The sequence below is a fragment of the Vicia villosa genome, linkage group LG3 (genome assembly GCF_029867415.1).
Source record: "Vicia villosa cultivar HV-30 ecotype Madison, WI linkage group LG3, Vvil1.0, whole genome shotgun sequence".
Classification (NCBI taxonomy): domain Eukaryota; kingdom Viridiplantae; phylum Streptophyta; class Magnoliopsida; order Fabales; family Fabaceae; genus Vicia; species Vicia villosa.
Window position 1 is genome coordinate 4971143 of NC_081182.1, and position 21763 is coordinate 4992905.

At 35.5% G+C, this 21763-nt stretch overlaps 2 protein-coding genes across 2 annotated transcripts; one reads left to right on the top strand and one right to left on the bottom strand.

The window, feature by feature from the left end:
* Positions 1 to 12942: 12942 nt before the first annotated feature.
* Positions 12943 to 13491, bottom strand: LOC131657451 (protein MAIN-LIKE 1-like). The gene has a single exon (XM_058926847.1). It carries the CDS (start codon positions 13489 to 13491, stop codon positions 12943 to 12945), a length of 549 nt encoding a protein of 182 aa, XP_058782830.1.
* A 2365-nt stretch (positions 13492 to 15856) lies between these two features.
* On the top strand, positions 15857 to 16763 carry LOC131657452 (FBD-associated F-box protein At5g38590-like). The gene is made up of 2 exons (XM_058926849.1): positions 15857 to 16648; positions 16740 to 16763. Exons 1-2 carry the CDS (start codon positions 15920 to 15922, stop codon positions 16761 to 16763), a joined length of 753 nt encoding a protein of 250 aa, XP_058782832.1. The 5' UTR covers positions 15857 to 15919.
* Positions 16764 to 21763: the final 5000 nt, after the last annotated feature.

Here is a 21763-nt window from a genome sequence, read left to right on the forward strand (position 1 = left end):
TCAAGATTTCAAACTCTTACTGCTGGATTGAGAGTTCTTGACAAGGGATACACCAAGGCTGATCACGTAAAGAAGATCATCAGAAGCTTACCCAGAAGATGGGGTCCTATGGTGACTGCATTTAAGATTGCGAAGAATCTAAATGAAGTCTCTTTGGAAGAGCTGATCAGTGCCCTGAGGAGTCATGAAATTGAACTGGATGCAAACGAGCCTCAAAAGAAAGGTAAGTCTATTGCATTAAAATCCAATATCAAGAAATGCACTAACGCTTTTCAGGCTAGAGAAGAAGATCCTGAAGAATCAGAATCCGAAGAAGAAGATGAACTGTCCTTGATCTCCAGAAGGCTAAATCAACTCTGGAAGAACAAGCAAAGGAAGTTCAGAGGCGTCAGAAGTTCAAAGAAATTTGAACGTGGAGAATCTTCTGATGACAGAAGATTTGACAAGAAGAAGGTCATGTGCTATGAATGCAATGAGCCTGGACACTTCAAGAATGAATGTCCAAAACTTCTGAAAGAAAATCCCAAGAAGAAGTTTCATAAGAAGAAAGGTCTTATGGCAACCTGGGATGAGTCAGAAGATGATTCAGACTCTGAAGATGAGCAGGCCAACTGTGCGCTGATGGCGACAGAAGATGACGGATCAGAATCTACATCAGAATCAGATTCTGAAGAGGTATTTTCTGAACTTACTAGAAATGAGTTAGTTTCCAATCTAACAGAACTTCTGTAATTCAAGTCTCAGATTAGTCTCAAATACAAAAAGCTGAAAAAGCTATTTGAATTTGAAACAAAGAAGCTTGAGTTGGAGAATTCTGAATTAAAAGAAAAACTATTAAAATTATCCAATAATGTTGGATCTTCTTCTGATTCAGAAAAATCCACTCCTAGTCTAAACCATATTCTGAAAGAATATGATTTAAGTTTCAGGAAGTTCTTATCTAGAAGTATTGGCAGAAGTCAGCTAGCTTCTATGATATATGCTGTGTCTGGAAACAAAAGAGTCAGCATTGGTTTTGAGGGTGAAACCCCATACAAACTTGAACCTGTTGATAAAATGAAAATCACATACAAGCCATTGTATGATCAGTTCAAGTATGGCCACTCACATGATATTAGGCACACTTCACATGCTCAAAGTTTTCACATTACACACACCAAAAAGCATGTGACACAACCTAGGAAATATCATGAAACTCACATTAAGAATTATCATGTTGTTCCTCCTATTGCTTACAATGTTAAACCCAAGTTCAATCAGAACTTGAGGAGAACTAACAAGAAAGGACCCAAGAAGATGTGGGTACCAAAGAAAAAGACTATTTCTTTTGCAGATTCTCTTGGCAACAAAGAAGATAAAAGTCAAAATGTCATGTCACCTGGACTCAAGTTGGTCTCAACACTTGAAGGGAAGAAGGACTGTCTTCCAAGTTCTGGTACTTAAATCTGTTGAAGAAACTATGTTTGTAGGAGATCAGAAAAGAAAGTTTATTAGTCTTGGAACCATCTGTTTTGTTTGTTTCTAAAGCAATGGTGTTTCGTTCTTGATTATTCTGAATGCTCTATATGCTACAGAATATACAATATTGAAACATTGATTGTGGACGAATCAATAAATATCTGGTTTGATGATAAACCTGTTTCTGATGAAACAAAGCAGCTTAAGAATTTCTGCAGATACAGCTTTGTCTTATCAGAAGCTGCAGAACAAAGAAGTGAATCTCCAGAAGCTGTGTATATCAGAAGGAATGGATCAGAAGATCATTCAGATTTACATCAGCACACTTCAGAAGAAGTGTTTCCAGAAGAGAAACTTGATCAATTCAGAAGCAGTGATCGGAATCAGAAGGCGTAAAGCCTATTGAATACTTCACACCTGTCATCCATTATCTGATGATGAACACGTGTCTCTACGATCAGTACGAAGCGTGCAGTTGAAAAGACGCCGACCTAGGTAACTGTATTAAATCATTTCATTTACCATGCTATCTCTCCTAATGTCACTCGTCATTTAATGAAAATGATTTCTTTTGATTCTGAAACTATTCATTTTGGTTATTTATTCTTTTTCATTCTCTATTTTATATTCGTCTTCTTATATTCTTTTCAAATCATATCATATATCTTTTTCGCTCCCTTTTCTCTCTTTCTTCCTGCATTCCCTCGTTTGAAAAGTTCTTAGCCGTTTTCTAAAACCCTAATCGAAAACCCAGTTTTCTTTTCTTGTTCGTTTTTTGTTCATCCCGCATCCATGGCTGCCTTCTCATCCAAAAATGTTAATACATCTGTTCCTCACCATCTCCAAGAAGAAATTTTGCAACTTACTCCTGTTGTTGCATGCTCTATTCCCAAGGACAAATTAGAAGTTCTATGTGAACTTATTGTTGATTTTGACAACCTTGAAGAACATGAATTTCATCTTAAAGAAGACATCATCTTTCAAGGATGGACCTCGTTGTTTGCTGAGTTCGTTGGCCCAGTTTATCCGGATCTTGTCAAGGAGTTCTGGGCACATGCTGTGGTTGCTCCAAAATCAATACTTTCTTTCGTCCATGGAAAGTTTGTTGTTATTACTGAAAACATCCTAAGAGTGATGTTTGATCTGAAAAACCCTGAAGGGGCTTTTGAGATTGATAAAAGGGCAGATTGGGAAGATGTTCTATCCACTCTCTATCCAAATGTCAAGGAAACAAAAAGCGTCAAGGATTTGAGAGATGTCTACAAAATCTGGACAAAGATCCTTCTTGGGTGTTTCTACCATAGGAAAGGAACACATGCCTCGGATTTCATCAATAATGAGCAAAGGTATATTCTTTATTGCATTGCCACTAAGAAGAAGGTTGATGCGATCTACATTATCTTCAACCATTTGTGGAAAGCAGTAAAGGATTCCAGAAACGCTTTCAGAGAAAAAGGTGGAACAATCATTCCTTTTGGAAGGATTATTTCAAATATTTTGGTGCATTCAAAGATTCTTGAAAGCTTGGAATCTGAAGGTATTGTGAAAGACCTTGTTGTCACATCTGGGGCTTGTCTGAATGCATTCACTTTGAAGAAGATGAAAGTAATTAAGGCTATCAGTAAGACTCCCCAACCTCTTGCTGATACAAGAATCAGAAGAGCACCTGTTCTTGCTGAGTTTGAAACTTTCTTCAACTGTGAGGTACCTGTAGTCAGAACTAGGTATCTGTTATCACAAGAAGAAAATAAATATCTCAAAAATCAAGAGAAGGGTGCTCCAATGAAAATAAATAAGAAGAAGGAAGAAAGGACTAAAAGAAAGCATGATTATCCTTCTGCTGTCTCTAAGAAACAAGATGTTTCTAAAGAGGTCATTGCAAAGGTTGCTAAGTCTGTCTCTGATGAGTTTGAGAAGAAAGGGAAAGAAGCTGTTGAGAAGAAGAAGACAAGAAAAAGGAAGATGATTCTTCAAGAGTCTGATGAAGAAAATGTCTCTCAAGAGGCTGAGAATCAATCAGAAGTTCTGGCATATGTCAGAAGGAAAGAAATCTCTAGCGGCAAAGCAAAGATTATTGAAGAGCCGAAGAGTAAGAAGCAAAAGAAGACTGAGGATGTGGCCAAAGCTTTTCTGAGAAGTTCCAAAGGTATTTGCATTTCTGAACCTGATTTTGCTCCTGCTGTCCGTTCAGAAGTTGCACCAATAGAGGTTGTCCCTACACCTGAACCAGAAAAAGCCACATCAGAATCACCTGTTTTTGTCCATGTTCTTACACCTCCATCTTCTCCTATAACCATTCCTTCCTCTCCACCTACCATCGATCCTGTTCTGGATATACCACCCCTTCAAACTCTCTTTCCATCTCAACCTTATCCCAATGCCACCTTTGAACATACTCCCTCCACCTCTCAAAACAACCTTTGTGATTCTCCTCTTCCAACCTCTGCATCACATGAGCAACTGCTCCGTGATTGCAACTACACTCCCAAGCCTCGTCCTGAAGCTGAAGTGGTAGTGTTAGATTCTGATACTGAAGCAGAATCTTCTTATAGGTTGGATAGAGAACCTCATCCGTACTTCACTTCCAACCCTGCCTTTTCAAAAACCCAAATAAAATTCCGCCCTGTATACCCTATTGGTATAGTTTTTGAAAAAATAAAGAGGAATCTCAGAAGTATCTTTGATATTCTCAGAATTGCTGAAAGTTCTGGATTGAATGATGTTGCTATGCGGAACTTCTGGAGGATCTTTCGCAGAGAATCAGATGCTCTGTTTTTAGAACTTCAGGAAGCCTGTGTAGCTGCTGCCCCACGGCCTCGTGGAATTCTGAGGAATTATGAAGACTTCTGGTTTGCTAGTCTCAAAGGAAGACATCTGTTGGAAGAGAAGCCCTTCTTGGATGAGATGGAACAATTAAGACTAGCTGCTGAAATGGAAGCAAATTCATGCAGGGATATTGTTATCTTTATTCCTGATTATCCTGTTCTGCTCGGAGACTTCAAGACTCTCTTTAACTATCTGAGGGAAAACCCTTCTGAGAAAGACCCAAGCTTGGTCATTCCAGAAGTTGTTGACCCACCAGAAGTTGAAGGTCCTTCTGCTCCCAGGAATCTAGCTGCCATTCTTCAGGCACTTGAGAATGGAGACTCGAAAATTCCTGCTGCAGAATATGGAGATGCTTCTATGCAAGAAGCAGATGTTGAAGATCATGTTGCTGAATCAGATCCTGTTGAGGAAATCCCTGCAAATGATCTATCCATGGAAGCTACAGATCAAGTTGCTTTTCCTGTGGTTGAAAGCGGTGAAGCTTCTTCTGATAAATCTTCTCGTCTTGCAAGGACTCTGGAAGAAATTCAGAAGAGACAGGATGAGCAAAGCTCACTCAATGCTGAGTTTAGAACTTTCATGGTGAGGCAAGATGGACACAACAATGAGGTTCAAGAGATGCTGGCCAAGATCCTGTCAAGGCTAGGGCCATCTTAGATTGAGTCTGTGTTGTTTCTTTCTTTTCGTTGCATCTGTTTTTTGTGCATCTGATCTTACTTATCTTCATGTACTTCTGTACCTGATGTTTGAACTTCAATGAAATCATCTTCTTCCTCCGTGTGTTTCTTTTTGTTTGTCTCTGAATCTTTTCTGTTTTTTGATGGTATGACAAAAAGGGGGAGAAATATGTGATAAATGATTTGATTTAATCAGTTGCTTTTACTAACAAGAACTGCAAGTTCTATATGGTTTAAGTGTTTTGCAGGTATAAAGAAGTGAAGAAAATCTTCAAAGCAAACACAAGAAGCAAAACCATAAGAAGCGTTATTCTGTAAAAAGAATAAGCTTATGGAAACTGAAGCAAGCTGAGTGCTGTCAAGCTTCAGAAATCAGAAGCAAGAAAGAAGAATGATCAGAATTTCTGATAATAGAATTTGATCCAAAATTTGTCTATTTGCACTGACAAAATTCTATTTGCTCTGATACATTATTTTAGCCTATATGGCTCTGATACATATCATGTGTTCTAATATACATTTTATGTTCTGACTCGTTCATGCTGACTTTTGTCGTTTAGTTTTTGTTCTGTAACATTTCAGGATGTAGAGATGCTCTGATGATGCTCTGGTACATTCAATAATGTTCTGATACAAATCTAGCATGAAGTGATGTTGGTAGAAATTCAAAGCTCTGAAAATATCCGAGGGAAGCAGAAATCAGAAGCTGTGAATGTTCTGAAGATCAAAGAAATTCAAGTTCTGAAGCTGTCCTAAATAGAAGCAGGAATCAGAAGCTATGAGTGTTCTAGGGATCTAAAGAAATTCAAGTTCTGAAGCTGTCCAACGGAAGCAGAAGTCAGAAGCTATGAATTCTCTGAAGACAGAAGCTTATGTGATCGTCTCTACCGAAATAATCAGGGAAGTCTTTTATTAAAGTTCTTCGAGTATTTATTTCAGGGGGAGATTATTTATCTCAGGGGGAGATTGTTAATCTCAGGGGGAGACATATTCACATGCTTATGCTATAGCTGTGTAATTTGTCTTTTGCCGTCTGCTCTTTCTGATCGCAAATTCATATCATTTATATATGTTTTTGTCATCATCAAAAAGGGGGAGATTGTTAGAACAAGATTTGTTCTGATCAATTATCTTAGTTTTGATGATAACAATAATATGAATTTTGCTTAAGATAATATGGTACTCTAATCCAATGCAATTGCCTTTTCAGGAAATATATAAAGAGTATGCATAATTCAGCGCTCAGAAGCTTTGTCTCAAAGGGTTCAGCATGCAACATCAGAACATGGTCTGGCAAGACATCAGAAGATGGTCGAAGCAGAATCAGAACATGGGTCTATGGAAGCATCAGAAGAACATGAGATCAGAAGCACTGAAGTTCTGATGGTATCACGCTAAGAAGCACTTCAAGGTCAGAAGATCAGAAGATGCTTTGCACCAAGCTGTTTGACTCTGATGATATTCAAACGTTGTATTCACAAACATCAGATCAGAAGGAAGTACATGTGGCAGGCTACGCTGACTGACAAAAGGAACGTTAGAAGCTATTAAAGGCAACGTCAGTAGACACAGCGTGAACAAGGCTCGAGGTAGTTGACAAAAGCGTATAACATTAAATGCGATGCTGTACGGAACACGCAAAGCATTAAATGCACTCAACGGTCATCTTCTCCAACGCCTATATATATGAAGTTCTGATGAGAAGCAAGGTTAACGATTCTGAACAAAAACAACTCATATTAACTTGCTGAAACTCTGTTCTATTCAAAGCTCAGAATCTTCATTTTCATCAAAGCTCACTACATTGCTGTTGTAATATATTAGTGAGATTAAGCTTAAACGTTAAGAGAAATATCACAGTTTGTGATTATAGCTTTTAAGAAGCATTTGTAATACTCTTAGAATAGATTACATTAAGTTGTAAGGAACTAGAGTGATCGTGTGGATCAGAATACTCTAGGAAGTCTTAGAGGTTATCTAAGCAGGTTGTAACTAGAGTGATCGTGTGGATCAGAATACTCTAGAAAGTCTTAGAGGGTATCTAAGCAGTTGTTCCTGGAGTGATCAGTGTGTGATCAGAAGACTCTGGAAGACTTAGTTGCTGACTAAGTGGAGAACCATTGTAATCCGTGCGATTAGTGGATTAAATCCTCAGTTGAGGTAAATCATCTCTGCGGGGGTGGACTAGAGTAGTTTAGTTAACAACGAACCAGGATAAAAATAACTGTGCAATTTATTTTTATCGGTCAAGTTTTTAAAGCTACACTTATTCAAACCCCCCCCCCTTTCTAAGTGTTTTTCTATCCTTCAAAAGTGTCTTGAATTATCTCAAAAGAATAGACACATAAGAAAAACTAAATTTGAAGTCAGTATCTCAAAACAAAATAAATGAGATTAGAGAGAATAGATAAATTAGAAATAAATAAAACAAAGAATATATTGAAGTAGTTTTTTTTGGAACATATTAATGAAGTAACTTTGCTGCACATTCATATTAAAACAAATAAGTAATTAAGATTGTACCTAAATAAAATAACATCAAATATTTTAAGATATTTATTTTCTTTAAAAGAACATCAAATATTTCTAAATAAAAGAGCATCAAATTAGAACTTACAGGGTTTCTAAATAAAATATAGGGTTTCTAAATAAAATATATTATTTAGAAAGAACATCAAATATTTCTTTAAAAGAGCATCAAATTAGATCTTACAGGGTTTCTTAATTTTTTTTTTCAGAAATATTTTTTCTCAACAAATTAAAATGTATTATTCATTCAAGTTGCTAAGCATCAAAAAAGAACTTATAAGACACCCAGGATAATGAAAACCAAAGGAAAAATGAACCTAAAATTCATTAAATAAGGAAATCCATTATATAAGGCAAACAAAATAAATCTGATAAGTAAAATAAGAAAATCTAAATATTGTAAAAGACTCGAAATTATTGTTTAAATATCTAAATAAAGAAAGTCAATACATTTGAGAATAAAAAATAGCAAAATGAATGTTATAGGATATTTGTAAAAAATAATGAAAATATAAACTCAGAAATTTGTAAACATGGATTTGTAAATAATCTTATTTTCTATCAATCAAGATAAAACCCCTAAATTTGTAAAGATGAAATGAAGTGAAAACAATAAATTACCTATTTTAAGAAAGCTTGGTAATATGATTCTCCTTGATATTTCAGTTTCATATCCATGCTTTTTATTTTTGTTTGCAAGATAGATGTCAATTTATTTGCAACAAAAATGAGAGTGAGAAAATGAAGATGAATTTCAAATTAGGTTCATAGCAAAGAGAAAAATTGATGAAGAAAGTTGAAAAAAATTGAAGTATAGATTCAGAACATAAAATGAAACAAAACCCTGTTAGGTTTGTTTGCAGGAAGAAAAGATGAAAGAGATAAGAGAGATGAAGAAAGAAAGAAAGAGAGAGAGAGGGGTTTAGAGAAAATGAGACATGGGAGTATGCATTGGGAATCATTTTTTTCTTCATTGAGACAAGTGAACATGCAATAAAAAATCTATTTGCCATCCAATCATTATTTAGTTAAAAAATATTATAATAATGACTACAATACAAAATTGTGGTAAAGTATGTTTAGCATGTAACCAAAACTGACATTTGGTTGAGACCTGGTTAAGTTAGACACATTTTACCCTCAAATTGATGATTTGGCAAAAAAAAAAAAGTAAGGTTAAAATTGACTTTTTCAAAACAATTTCCTTTCTTATATTATAGATAACTTGTAAGAAAAAAAAATCTCTTACTAATTGGTTAAGTCGAAAAAAACTTAAATAAATCTTTAAAACATTGTGGTTTATGGCTTTTGATTTTGTATAACAAGTTGTTTAGGTTTATCCATGAGATACATTTTGCTTATATACCTCCTTAAAAATTAACAATGATAACACGAGCTTTTTATTCGCCGTGGAAAAGAAGCAAACATATTTTATAAAATAGATGTAACCTTAAAATTGGATATTTCTATTTTTTATTTAAAAAGTTTTAGATTTATTAATACTAATTTATGAATATAAATAAATGTTATCGTCAAGAATTTACATTCTTCGACTAAAAAAAATTATATTCTTTTAACTCAACTAACACATATCCGTTGAGTTATTGTATCTTTTCCATATTAGCATGACGACTTCTCAAACCCAGGTGAATATCGGTGACAACCCTGCATCCTTTGCGCTTACAAAGGAAGAAGGTCTCAACGTTATTCCTCAACCACCCTCTACCGAAGAATCCAAAGTGAAAAAATGGCAACAACAAATGCTCATCCCTTTTGTTGTTGATGAGATACTTTATGCCTTTCATAGGCCATATCCAAATGCAAAGACGCAACCTAAAAAAGTTTAAAAATACTTTCCTTGTTTCACTCCTGCAACTCAGTCCGCTTTTGAAAATGGACCTTTCAATTTGAAGTTTATGGACCCCAATACTATAGTTTTCGACCCATGCCAACTCTAGGTAACAAAGACTATTTGACTTGGCTCAAAAAGGTTCAATCAAAATGCAAGGCACAGTAGCCATTGCAGTTGCAAATATTCGTTCGCCGTTAACTATGAATGAAGTCGCCAAGGATTCTGTTGTGAAAAACGATGTCAAGAACAAAGTATAATAAGGAATTAGGGAAGACAAGAAGAACACCAAAGATTGGTTATAACTGCTATTCTTTTACTTTCTCTTCAAACTAGTTTGCAAGTGTTACAAGAATAATAAATAACCACTATGCCAAACAGAAGCTTTTACAGCGTTTTTTTGGGCTATTAGAGCGCTTAAAAGCGCTGCCATAGCCAGCGCTGCCGTAGGTAAAGACAACGCTTTTTAATACGCCAAAAGCGCTCTCGTAGCATCCCCTATAGCAGCGCTATTTCTAGAAAAACGCTCTCGTAGCATCCCCTATAGCACCGTTTTTTCCAGAAAAGCGCTCTCGTAGCATCCCCTATAGCAGCCCTTTTTATAGAAAAGCGCTCTCGTAGCATCCCCTATAGCAGCTCTTTTATCCAAAAAAGCGCTCTCGTAGCATCCCCTATAGCAGCTCTTTTATCCAAAAAAGCGCTCTCGTAGCATACCCTATAGCAACTCTTTATCCAGAAAGCGCTTTCGTAGGTTGTGCTTTTTTTTTTAATCTTTTATGCTTTTTTTATCTTAGGCAGCGCTTTTAGTTAGAAAGCGCTTTCGTAGGTAGGCCTTTAAGAACCTTTTTGAAAGCGCTGTCGTTGCTAAACGCAGTATTTTAAAGTGCAACCTGTAATTTAAGCCTCCCAGTTCGACCTGTAATTTATATTTATTTTCAACCTGTAATATTTTCGACCTGTAATATATTTTCAACCCGTAATATTTTCAACCTATATTTATTCATCAGAACCTGTAATATATTTTCAATCTGTAATATTTTCAACCATAGGTAGGACATTATATACCATTATATACCAATATAATACCATTATAATCCAAAATAAAATATATACACCATTATAGTTCAATTCACATGTTTACAACAGATACATATAACTAAATCATCTCTAACAATAACTAAATCAGAATATAAGCCCGAAATTCTCAAAATCCGACGAGCGCACAGTCCTATGATCCTGCAAAGTATGAACAGAACAACACGGTCAATTAAACTAACTTTGCAGAAACATCAACAATATTATTAGCAACAATTTCATGTGATTTGCAACTCAATCCACCAATGTAATGTGTCATCAATCCAGTCTCAAATCAAACTATCGGCACCACTTATTTAAGAATCAAACTCAACAACAACAAAAACAAAGTTCAGCACTCTTATTCAGCAAACAACAAACTTGATTCATATAATAACGTCATCATTGTCAATTAATATTAAGCAAAATGAACCAACATCCACCAAAGAAACTCAAACACAAAGTCATTATCAAAATCTGTCACACAGTAATGTATTCATAAAACTTTTCACACAATAATGTATTCATACCTATATGAATAGTTGCTGAATATAAAATTGACACAATTCCTCTTTGATTTCTTCCAACTTAAGTCTCGTGTAAGAAGCAGCATAGAAGTCATCAAAGTACTACATAACAAAAACATAATATGAATGATTTAGTTAAATGTAATAAGTTATAAGAAATTATCCTAAGTTATAAATCCATACCGTGATTGGAATCTCTAATTGATTCGTTTGAAGGATTTCTTTCAAAAATCTCAAAACAAAGTATCCGCAATCATAACTGTTTCGCTGTTGCGGACACTACATAGAAAAACAAATAAGATTTTATAGTTGTCTTGTTTTATCAAGTAGCATAACTATTATAAGCAAAATTGTGAAAATTAATGTACCTGCACTTTGATCCAAGTAATGTTGTTTGATTTAGTCCGGGATACCTGTGCGTCTCTTTGACTTCGGAACATTTGTATTAATCTAACAAAAATATAAAAGGATATATTTAGATCAATCTCACAAATAATTAAATATTTAAATATACACGAATATTTAGAACGATCTCACTTACCTATCAATCATTGACTTCATAGCCGGATAATTGGTCCACTCACCATCTACCGAATTCAGAAAATATACCACTTCTTTTATAGAGTTGATAGCAAGCAACAACCAGTGTGCTCTATAAATTAAAACAAAAGTTTATATGAAAATTTTTCTACGCAAAAGAAACAAAGATTAGATGAACCAAGAATGAAAAACTAACCCTACTGGTCAGGTCTTATACGGCCAAAGAAACAGGCTTTCTATATTGTCGGTGGTCATGAATCTATCGACTAAGCGCTGTCTAACTGAATCTGGTTCCGTAGCAATTGTCTGTCCGCTGCAATGGGCGGAAGACACGAAATGGAATCTGTTTGACAATTCAGTCCCGCACAATTAACAATGGTTAAATGACCGTCTTGTAACTTTTATGGAAAGAGATGTTCTTGGAACAATTAACAATGATGATATTTTAGTTCATTTTCAAGAAATGGATAGTAGACGATTTTCATCATAAAATGTGTTTCATTAAACAATATTATTTCTTATTTTTAATATAATTTAATTCATACTTTCTTTCATGTTTAGTCACGCCAATATATAATGTCTAGATCCACCTCTGTCTCACCCCAAAGTACTTGGGATCAATTTCTTTTGAGACCAAAATCTAATGTTTAGCAGAGATATTGGACACACAGCAGTGCTAAATCAATTGGACACACATTTTAGGAGATTTTTCGCCTACAATACCTTAAAAAAATTATATAATCTAAACAATGTGTAGTGTCACTTGTCCATGTGCTATTTTTATAGTTTAGTTGTTAACTTAATATCCACTTTTAAATATTTTTAATAAAAAGTATCATTTTTTAAAAGATAGGTGAATAAATCAATGAATATATGTTAATTGAATGTAAATTTTTAACGATAATATTTATTTATACGGTAAATAAATTAGAGGATATTTCATTACACCCTTTGATTCTTTCAGTCCCTTGGTGAAATTTCAATTATGCCCCCTACTTCCGTAGATGCACATCCGGAAGCACATTTTTTTTAAAAAATTGGTTTTTTTCCGAAGGTACATCAACGTAAGCGTTGAAAACACAGTAACGTTTGAAAGATTCAAATTATTTTAGTTCAACAAATCTTTCGTGGGTACATCTACGGAACATGTTAAAAACAGAGTGTTCTGTAGATGTACATACGGGACATTCTGTCATATAAGGTGATGTCATCCCACGGAACCGTCTCATGGTGATCAACATAGCATTCGTATCGGACGTTTTCGGCCGCCATGCGGTCAAGATAACGCCTGTAAGAATCTGGCACCTAGTGGCCTCAGTGTACTCACGCACCTCTCCCCATTCAATAATGTTAGGGAAGTGTTGTAATATTCAACCCTGGAAAATAAAACACGGGGATCAAACATATTATCACAAATATATAATAAACTATGAGAAAAAGTAGAAGGATATAAGATTGTTACCTATAAAAGGGTACAGCTGCTAGCCACAATCCTTGCCTTCCTAAAGCATCCCTCTATGAGTCTATGGTAGTTGTACGCCAGTGTAGCCGCTCCCCAGTTGTACTTATGGACACGTGCGGTATCTGATAAGTACCTCAGGTAAACGACGTATGTGTACGACGAGCTCGTGTCCACAAATAACTGGATGCCTAACAAAAATAGGAAGTAACATCTCAGCACCCGCTGCCTGTGTATATCCACCTCTGCCTCGTCACCAGCACCAGCATGTGCCGTAAGGAGCTCAGCCTTGTATTGTCGCGTCAAGAAGTGAAACCTCACATGTGCCCCGCAGGTCCTCTCCACCTCCTCAAGCGCGTCCTTAAGATCAACCCCTAGCTCCTCAATCAGCATCTCCCTCGCTTCCTCCTTCGTCAGCCTACCATGACCAAAGAGGATACCCCTGATAGGTATATGCATGAGGCATGTGACGTCTTCAAGAGTGATGGTAACCTCGCCATGAGAAAGATGAAATAACGAAGTCTCTGGATGCCACCTCTCTGCAAATGTCATCAGCATCCCATTATGTATCGTCTGGAACCCGAAATGACAGAGGTCTCTCGGCCCAAAAGCTATATGAGGACATCATGTAACCATTGCTTAGTAGAATGCGCAAGAGCAGCAATCTTCCGGCCATGGTTGTAGAACTTCGAAGGATCCCTATCCTAAAATTTTCCAAAAAAAATTGTTAATAATAAGCAAAGTTATAAATAATTAACCAGAAATAATTAATAAGTAAATTCTATGAAATTTACCTCCCCGTCCCATATATGTCTGGCTAAATGATCTGCATACCCTGTCAACATGGATACATCTATAAGACCCTCGGGTAGAAGGCAGGCTCCTCAACAACATCATTCACGTGCAGCTCAGGAGCTGGCATCGGGGATCCAACATCGGCCGCCACTGGCACATGAGTATAAGAACTGCCCCGACGACGTCTGTGGGCAGAGGGCGTCTGTGAGGTACCCTCACCTTCATTCTGAGGCCTCCGTGATAAAGTAGTAGATGGGGAAGACCCCTCAACTAGAACGGATGGAGAAGGCCCTCCTGAAACGGGTGTAGCAGGTACATCTGCTGGAACGGCAGCTCCATCAGTCACATGTGACACTACCTACATTGGTTCACGCCGCACGGATACATGCTGTGTAGTCCTCCTAGATATAATGGGGTCTGGATGGTCGATCATAATGTCTGTATTATATTACAAATAAAATTGAGTTAGGTTATAACAAGAAAAGAAAAAAAACATTTATTATTCCGTAGATGCACCTACAGAATTACCTTACATTTCAAAAAGATGGATTTCTTCCGTAGGTGCATCTACGGAATGACCTAACGTTTCATATATTCTGTAAATGTATCTACGAAACATTCTGAAACCTCTAAAATGCAACAATAGCGTCTGGTCAATGTTGTCGAGGGTTAAAAACCCCATTTTGGTGGCTTGATCGTCTATTTTACAGATCAAACAATACTTACATTGTCTCTAAACTATGTTTCTAAAAGTAACTATAGATTTCTACACCTAAAATATATTCAAACTCTATTACGAGAAATACTCTAAAATAACTCGAAAACTTACCGACTAAATTGAGTTTTGAAGTTGTTGGAATGTGTTGATAGTTGATGTTGACTTTAAAGGCTAAACTCGAGAGAAAAAAACAACTTTTGTGGAAGTTTGATTTTTGAGGTTAGGAGAGTTTTGAAAAGAGAAAAGTGAAGAATGAGGGGGGAGAAGAGTCTGTCGCGAGTTTAACATCAAATTGTTCTCTAGATGCATCTACGAAACATTCTGTATTTGCATCTACGGAACAAAACAACTTTAAACAAAAAAAGGTGCTTCCGAAGATACATCTACGGAAGCAGAGGACAATTTAGACAACTCGCATGATGCATAAGAGACTCGTGGGGTGGGGTAAGATATTCTCATAAATTATTGATATTCGTAAATTAATAACTTTTAGGCAAAATACCCTTTTTGGTCACGTAGGTTTACCTCAAGATTCATTTTGGTCCCTTAACTTAAAAAATGTTCATATTGATCCTTTAAGTCTTCAAAACATTTCATTGTAGTCCTTTTAGTCTAATTAGCGACGAATTTAGCAACCGATTTCTGAGTTTTTCTGTCGCTAATTAGACAAAAATAATTAAAATGAAGCATTTTGAAGAGTTAAGGGACAAATATGAACATTCTTAAGTTAATAGACCAAAATGAATCTTGAGATAAATTTACGGGACAAAAAGAATATTTTGCCTAACTTTTAAGATAAAATACAAATATTCAATTTTAAGGTTACATCTATTTTATAAACATATGTTTGCTTCTTTTGCTCCTTTGGCTAATGAAAAGCTCATGTTTTCTTCTCATTTAGTCATTGTTACTTTTTAAGGTCAAGCTATAAACTCCCTCCTCTTTTAAAATACGTGGATTATCATGGGTAACCAGTGAAGCTGCATGACAATTACAACAGACAAAATAAACCTAAACTTGTTTGCTATGCAAAATCAAAAGCCATAAACCTCAATGTTTTAAAAATTTAATTAAAAAAATTCAATAGTTTATATTTATAAGTTTATTGTATATTATATAATTTTTAAAATAAATATTTTATAATTAAATCACTTCTTTTATAAAATTCCCTTCATTAGTCACTCTTATTTTAAATACTTTTTATAAGAGAAAATTCACTTTTTAGATTCATTGAATAATCAATGTATCTAGTCTATAAAGAGACCAAATACATTAGTTATTCAATGAACCTAAAAATTGACTTGTCTCTTATAAAAAGGAACGGAGGTAGTAATATTTAACACGGTCTAGTGATATAAATATTTGAACATAACCTACAAATTGCTTGCACAGCATTATTGTGACCTAATTCCTGGTCCATAAAATAGCCCTAGTATCTCCTTCTCCTTTTGACATATAGCGACGGCAATGGCTAAGAGATCTAAGCGATCGATTCGAAGAAAAAACGATAGGATTAGCGACCTTCCTGATCCAATTCTCTGTCACATTCTCTCTTTTCTTTCGACCAAATTAGCAGTCAGCACAAGCATCCTCTCAAAGAGATGGAAACTAATATGGCTCTCTGTCCCCGCTCTTGACTTCATGGAAACTCCCCCATCCCATGTTATAGGTTCAGTTTTGCAATCGCGAGACATCAAATTGCCAATACTATTAGCCCGGCACAGATATTTTTATGACGAACCCAAAGTTTTGAACCAATTCATTTTAGCAGCAACACAGAGAGGAGTTCAAACCCTAGAACTTGACATGGTGGGAGCCTATTTTGATATGGTTGAATCAGTTTCTAACGTACTCAGTTGTAAGACTCTTACTGTTCTCAAGTTGACGGACGTCGTGATTCACGATTACCTTCCTCAAATAAATGTTTCTTCTATCAAAACTCTTCATTTGTATCGTATTTGTTTTTTAAGAAATCAAAAATATAAGCTCAGTTTTTTCTCAGCCTTACCCGTTCTAGAGGAATTGCATGTGAATGATCCAATTGTAGTTCGTGGGAGCCAATATATTCCACCACAATCAGAGGAAATCAAAGCAATGAATAAGTGTTTGCCCAATTTGGTAAGGGCTAATGTTTGTGACATGGAACTTATTCCGTTCTTCTCCTTTTCCCGGGAACTCATTCTCAATGTCAAGCAGGTATTGTTTTATTTCTATAAAGGTTTTTGTTAGGTTTTAAAAAATTGCAGTCATCTAAACTAAAGGACAATTTCAGTGGATACATATGTAGCAAATGCAGTCCGTCGCAGTGTGAATTAACTATAATTTTTTCTTTACTATAAAAATAATATGATGATACAGTTTTATGGCAGCTAATTTTGCTGCTGTGGACAATTTTTTAAAACTTATTGCTACTAATAAATGTTTTATACATATAAGTAATTGTTTTCTAATACTATGAAGACACTGCGCTACGTCATGGTCCAAGTCCCCATCTTTTACAATCTAACTCGATTGGAACTATTATTTAACTTTCACAAAAGTTGGATGGGGGAGCGGAAGTGGAGTTGGATACTAATAATGCTTCAACAAAGTCCCAAGCTTCAACATCTTATCATTCATGAGGTTGATTTTATAGATAATTTGATTTGATTATTAATTTGTTTTTATAACTCTACTCTACATATATTAACTTTTTTTTTTTTTTTTTTTGGAATTTTACCTATTACAGAAAAGTGAAATTGAAAAATATGAGAAGAATTGGAAGGACCTACCTATTATCCCCGAATGTCTTTCATCTCAACTCAAAACTTGTTTGTTTAGGCAATACAGGGGCACCAGGCATGAACTTCAATTTGTAAAATATGTAATGCAAAACTCAAAAGTATTACTTACCATGACAATTGAAAGCTCCTCTTCTATAAATTTAGATAGAAAATATCAAATATTACAAAAATTATCTCAGTGTTTAAGGGTTTGTAAACTTATATTCAAATTGACGATGGTGGGCTAATATATATATTTGATTGATAGAGTGATTTGAAGAAGTTTGAAAACACAAACTCAAGTTTGTTTTTATCTTCTATGACGTATACATTTTCAATTATATATAGATTTTATACAACTTATATCTATTTTAGTTACTCTTTTAGTTTGTTGTCTTTGCACCTTTGCACCCTTGACGTTGTTATTAAATTTTGATGGTGGGTTATGATCAATTGTTGTCGGTGGTTAGTATTTAAGGTTGTTATGAAAGGATTAGTAAAGATGTAACACAATATCTCAATAATATCGAGTTTGGGGTTGAGGTATCAGGTGGTGTTGAGGCCATTTTGTACCGTATGAATAGAGTGTTAGCGACACGAAGATCGTTCTTTGGCTATGCTTTATAGTAGATTTCTTGAATGCTTTTAACATGGTACATCAATCAACCCTTCTGCGCGAGGTGAGGGTGAAATGTTTATCTATTTCTTTGTGGATTGAGTTTTTTTATGGTCAGACACCGAAGTTGTACCTTAGGAGTGTACATATTATGCCAGTCGTTGAAGTACAACAAGATAACTCATTAGGGTCATTTCTTTTTACTCTTGTGTTACACTCACCTATTCATTAAATTACAAAAATTGTAAGTTTCTCTTTTATTCTTAATATCTTAAGGACATAGCCATCATAGGGATTAAGAGGAGGTGGTTAAATCCCTTAACATAATTCGAGGAACGAATTCAAGATTTAGTCTCGAATTGAATATTCGTAAGTCTGAGATCTTTTGGCCTTCGTGTGATGGTAGTAAACTTCGTGAGAGTTTGTTCTTTTCAGATATTGGGAGGTCGATGTTGGGGATGAAGTTGTTTGGAGGGACTTTTAGTCGAGAAAGAGACTTTATCAAGGGATTGTCCATGAAGATAGAAGTTAGGGTTGTTGAGTTAATACATCTTTTGTCAGAACTAAGAGATCATGAGTGAGCTTCTTGTACACTACGCCAAATTTAAGTTTTAGCAGCACACCTACTAAAGCGCTTCTAGTAAAAAGCGCTGTTATAGGTTGCACTAAAAACAAAATAAAAAAACACGCTAAAAAAGCGCTCTTAAAGGGGGGGGGGGTAATGAAAGCGCTTTTCAAAAGCGCTCTTATAGGGGGGGGCTATGAAAGCGCTTTCTAAAAGCGCTCTTAAAGGGGGGGGGGGTATGACAGCGCTTTTCAAAAGCGCTCTTATAGGGGTCTTATAGTGGGGGATATGAAAGCGCTTTTGAAAGCGCTCTTAAAGGGGGGGGTTACAAAATCGCTTTTTAAGAGAAAGCGCTGGCATAGGTGGCCCTTCTAAAGCGCTTTTCAGAAGCGCCCTCGTAGGTGTTTTAAAATAAAACAAATTAAACTTGCCCCAATTAATTTCAGAAGCGCTTCTCAGTATCTTTCTCCTTCGCGACATAACACAGAATCCCTAAATCAATTTCTTCCCTAAATCAATTTCAATCCTCCGCCACGACCTCCGCCACGACCTGCCACGACCTTCAGCCGTCTCCGCCGCTTCAGTGCAGTGCCGTCTCCGCCGCTTCAGTGTCGTTCTCCGTTCTCCCTCCGCCTCTGGTTTGCTGCATCCCTTTAGGTAATTTCTATGTTGTCTCTTCTGCTTCTTATTCATATTGAATCATCTGGTTCATATCATTCTGTATTCTAGTGTTCTCTTCTGCTTCTTATTCATACTGCTTAGGTTTTTGAATATGCTGAGAGAGGATTCTGTATTCTAGTGTTCTCTTCATACTTCTTATTCATACTGCTTAGGTTTTAATCATTTTCAATTAAGCTGAAACATTATAGTTATTTTTACTAGTGTCGATTGAGTGGTGAAGTTGAGATATCATGCCGAAATATGACAATCGGATCGGTTATGCCGAAACATGCATCTATGGTGAATGAACCGGACGCTTACTTACTAATTTTCTTGTTACACTTGATGATATTATAACATGTCCAGGTGCATTTAGGGAAGAGAAATAGTAATTGATAGGATTGCATTTTAATGACTCTTTTTTGAAAATTCCCGGATTATAATTGGTTTGGAAATTGGATTCTTGTTGAAATATATTCATAAAAGAGTGAAGATAATTTGAGTGATTGTAGGTTATGTTGTGTGTAAATACAACACGACACCGACAAATTAGTGAAGATATTTTGAGTGCTATCTTATTGATTATTAAGATTTAATAGTATCCTTTGAAATTAACGATAGAATAACATTCTTATTAATTCAAAGCATGCATGCATGGAAAAGATATGTTAATTCTCGTTACTTTCGTGATTTAGTGACTATTAAAAAATCACTTATTTGATAAAATAAAAAGCACTTATTTGAGTTAATAAATTTTGGTCAGTCATCTTCCTGTACGTGTTTAAGTTATTCCACCTAGTGGCATTTGATAATTAAACTTCTTATAAAATATTATTGACTGAACCGTGGCCATCCTTATCCTATCTATGCTTAGCCACTCTTACTTTTTGAAATTGAAAGTGAGATTTGTCTACTTCTATTATATTTTATGGTACTATTTATAGGGTTTTTTTAATGAGAATTGCACACTGTTTCATTATAGATAAGTCTCAGTTTGAGGCTTAGCAGTACTAGTATTATCTCTTTTTATTAATACTTGAAGACATTGAGACACAACAACCATATATTTTGAAGGCAGTTCATAAATGCTTTCACAAATGCAACCACTAACTAATGTTTTGTAGAACTAGAATCCTAATATATTCTTATTCCTCTGTAGAGGGTAGTTTTTGGTCTTAATAATGGTATTGAACAAATAGTTGAATATGCTACAGTTTGCATATACTTCCTTCACTTTTATAATATTTGTATTTAACTGCATCTTGTGTGTGTGTGTTTAATTTTACAGTTACTTTGAAGTCTCTGGTTTCTACTTGTACAACGCCGATCAAACCTACCATCTCCCACATCAAGTCTAATTCAGGTTACTATCCCTTTCTTCTTGCTTATAGTTTGTTATTTTCTGCTTATAGTTTATTGTTTATGGTTCTATTTAATATCAATTTAGTGTCTCTCAACCAATTTTTTGGTTTGTGGACTTATATTACCTTGAAAAAAAAGAAGGAAAAAGGCTAATTGGAAATAAAGTTGTGACAGTATCAATGGTCGAACGGGATCAAGCGCACTTGTATGTTCTGCACAATGAGATTGAGGTTGAGCCGTATGTTGAAATGCACAAGGTTGTTCTCCGAGATTTAAATCCAAATAGAAATGAGAACTGGATAGTACGAGAGCACAATCGAAGTTTCATACCGTGGTTTAGGGATCATATTTATTCAAAGTATCGTTCAGATCCTGCTTCAGTAACAGAAAGGTTGAGATGTTTAGCCTATGGTCCAACTGTAATTGTGCTTTCTTATAGCGCATACGCTATTAATGGATACACATTTTATACCAAAGAACAGGATGATAAAAGTACTATGCAAAATAGTGGTGTTACCTTGGTAGCTGAAGCAATGCACATATCAAGTGCGAATGACTTAAATCCGAAATTTGCAAATTTGTCATATTTTGGGGTTATCGAGCGCATTTTGGTGTTTGATTACGCGAAGTTTCAGATTCCTGTATTTGGTTGCAAGTGGGTTGAAAATAATAGTGGCATACGAATGGATAAGTCAGGATTTTTGCAAGTGGATCTCAATAGGGTAGGGTACAAAGATGAGCCTTTCATTTTAGCCTCTCAAGCTAAACAAGTGTTCTATGTCAATGATCCGACAAGTACGAAATGGTCTATAGTGCTTTTATCTAACAAAATAGTAGATGAAAACATTGAAGATCAAGGTGATATTGGTGTTGGCATTGAATCTTGTACAAGAAACGATCAAAATGAGAATGAATCTTGTACTAGAAATGATCATAATGAGGGTATTTGGATCAATCCAACCGTCCGCGTTGTTAAGAGACGCGTAGAACACAATCCTACCAAGAAAAGAAAGAGACGTTAGTGATAAAGGTAATAGTATACATATTCCGACTAATTTGTTTTATTCAATTTGTACCGATTGTTTTAATCAATAGTATAGTACTTATTCAATTTTGGTGCATATTCTCGTTTTGTACATAACTTTTGAACCATGTATCCGTTTGTCGACTTCTTTACATGTAACTATACTATTTTGACGATTCCGGAGCTGCTCATGCACTTATATGTTCATTTCGGGACTGTTTTTTATCGGTTTTGCTTCTGCCCGTAATCAAAAGTCGGGCTTAGGGTCTGAATTTCGGAAAACCGACTTTATTTTTGAGTCCGTGGGGACGTTTTACCATAG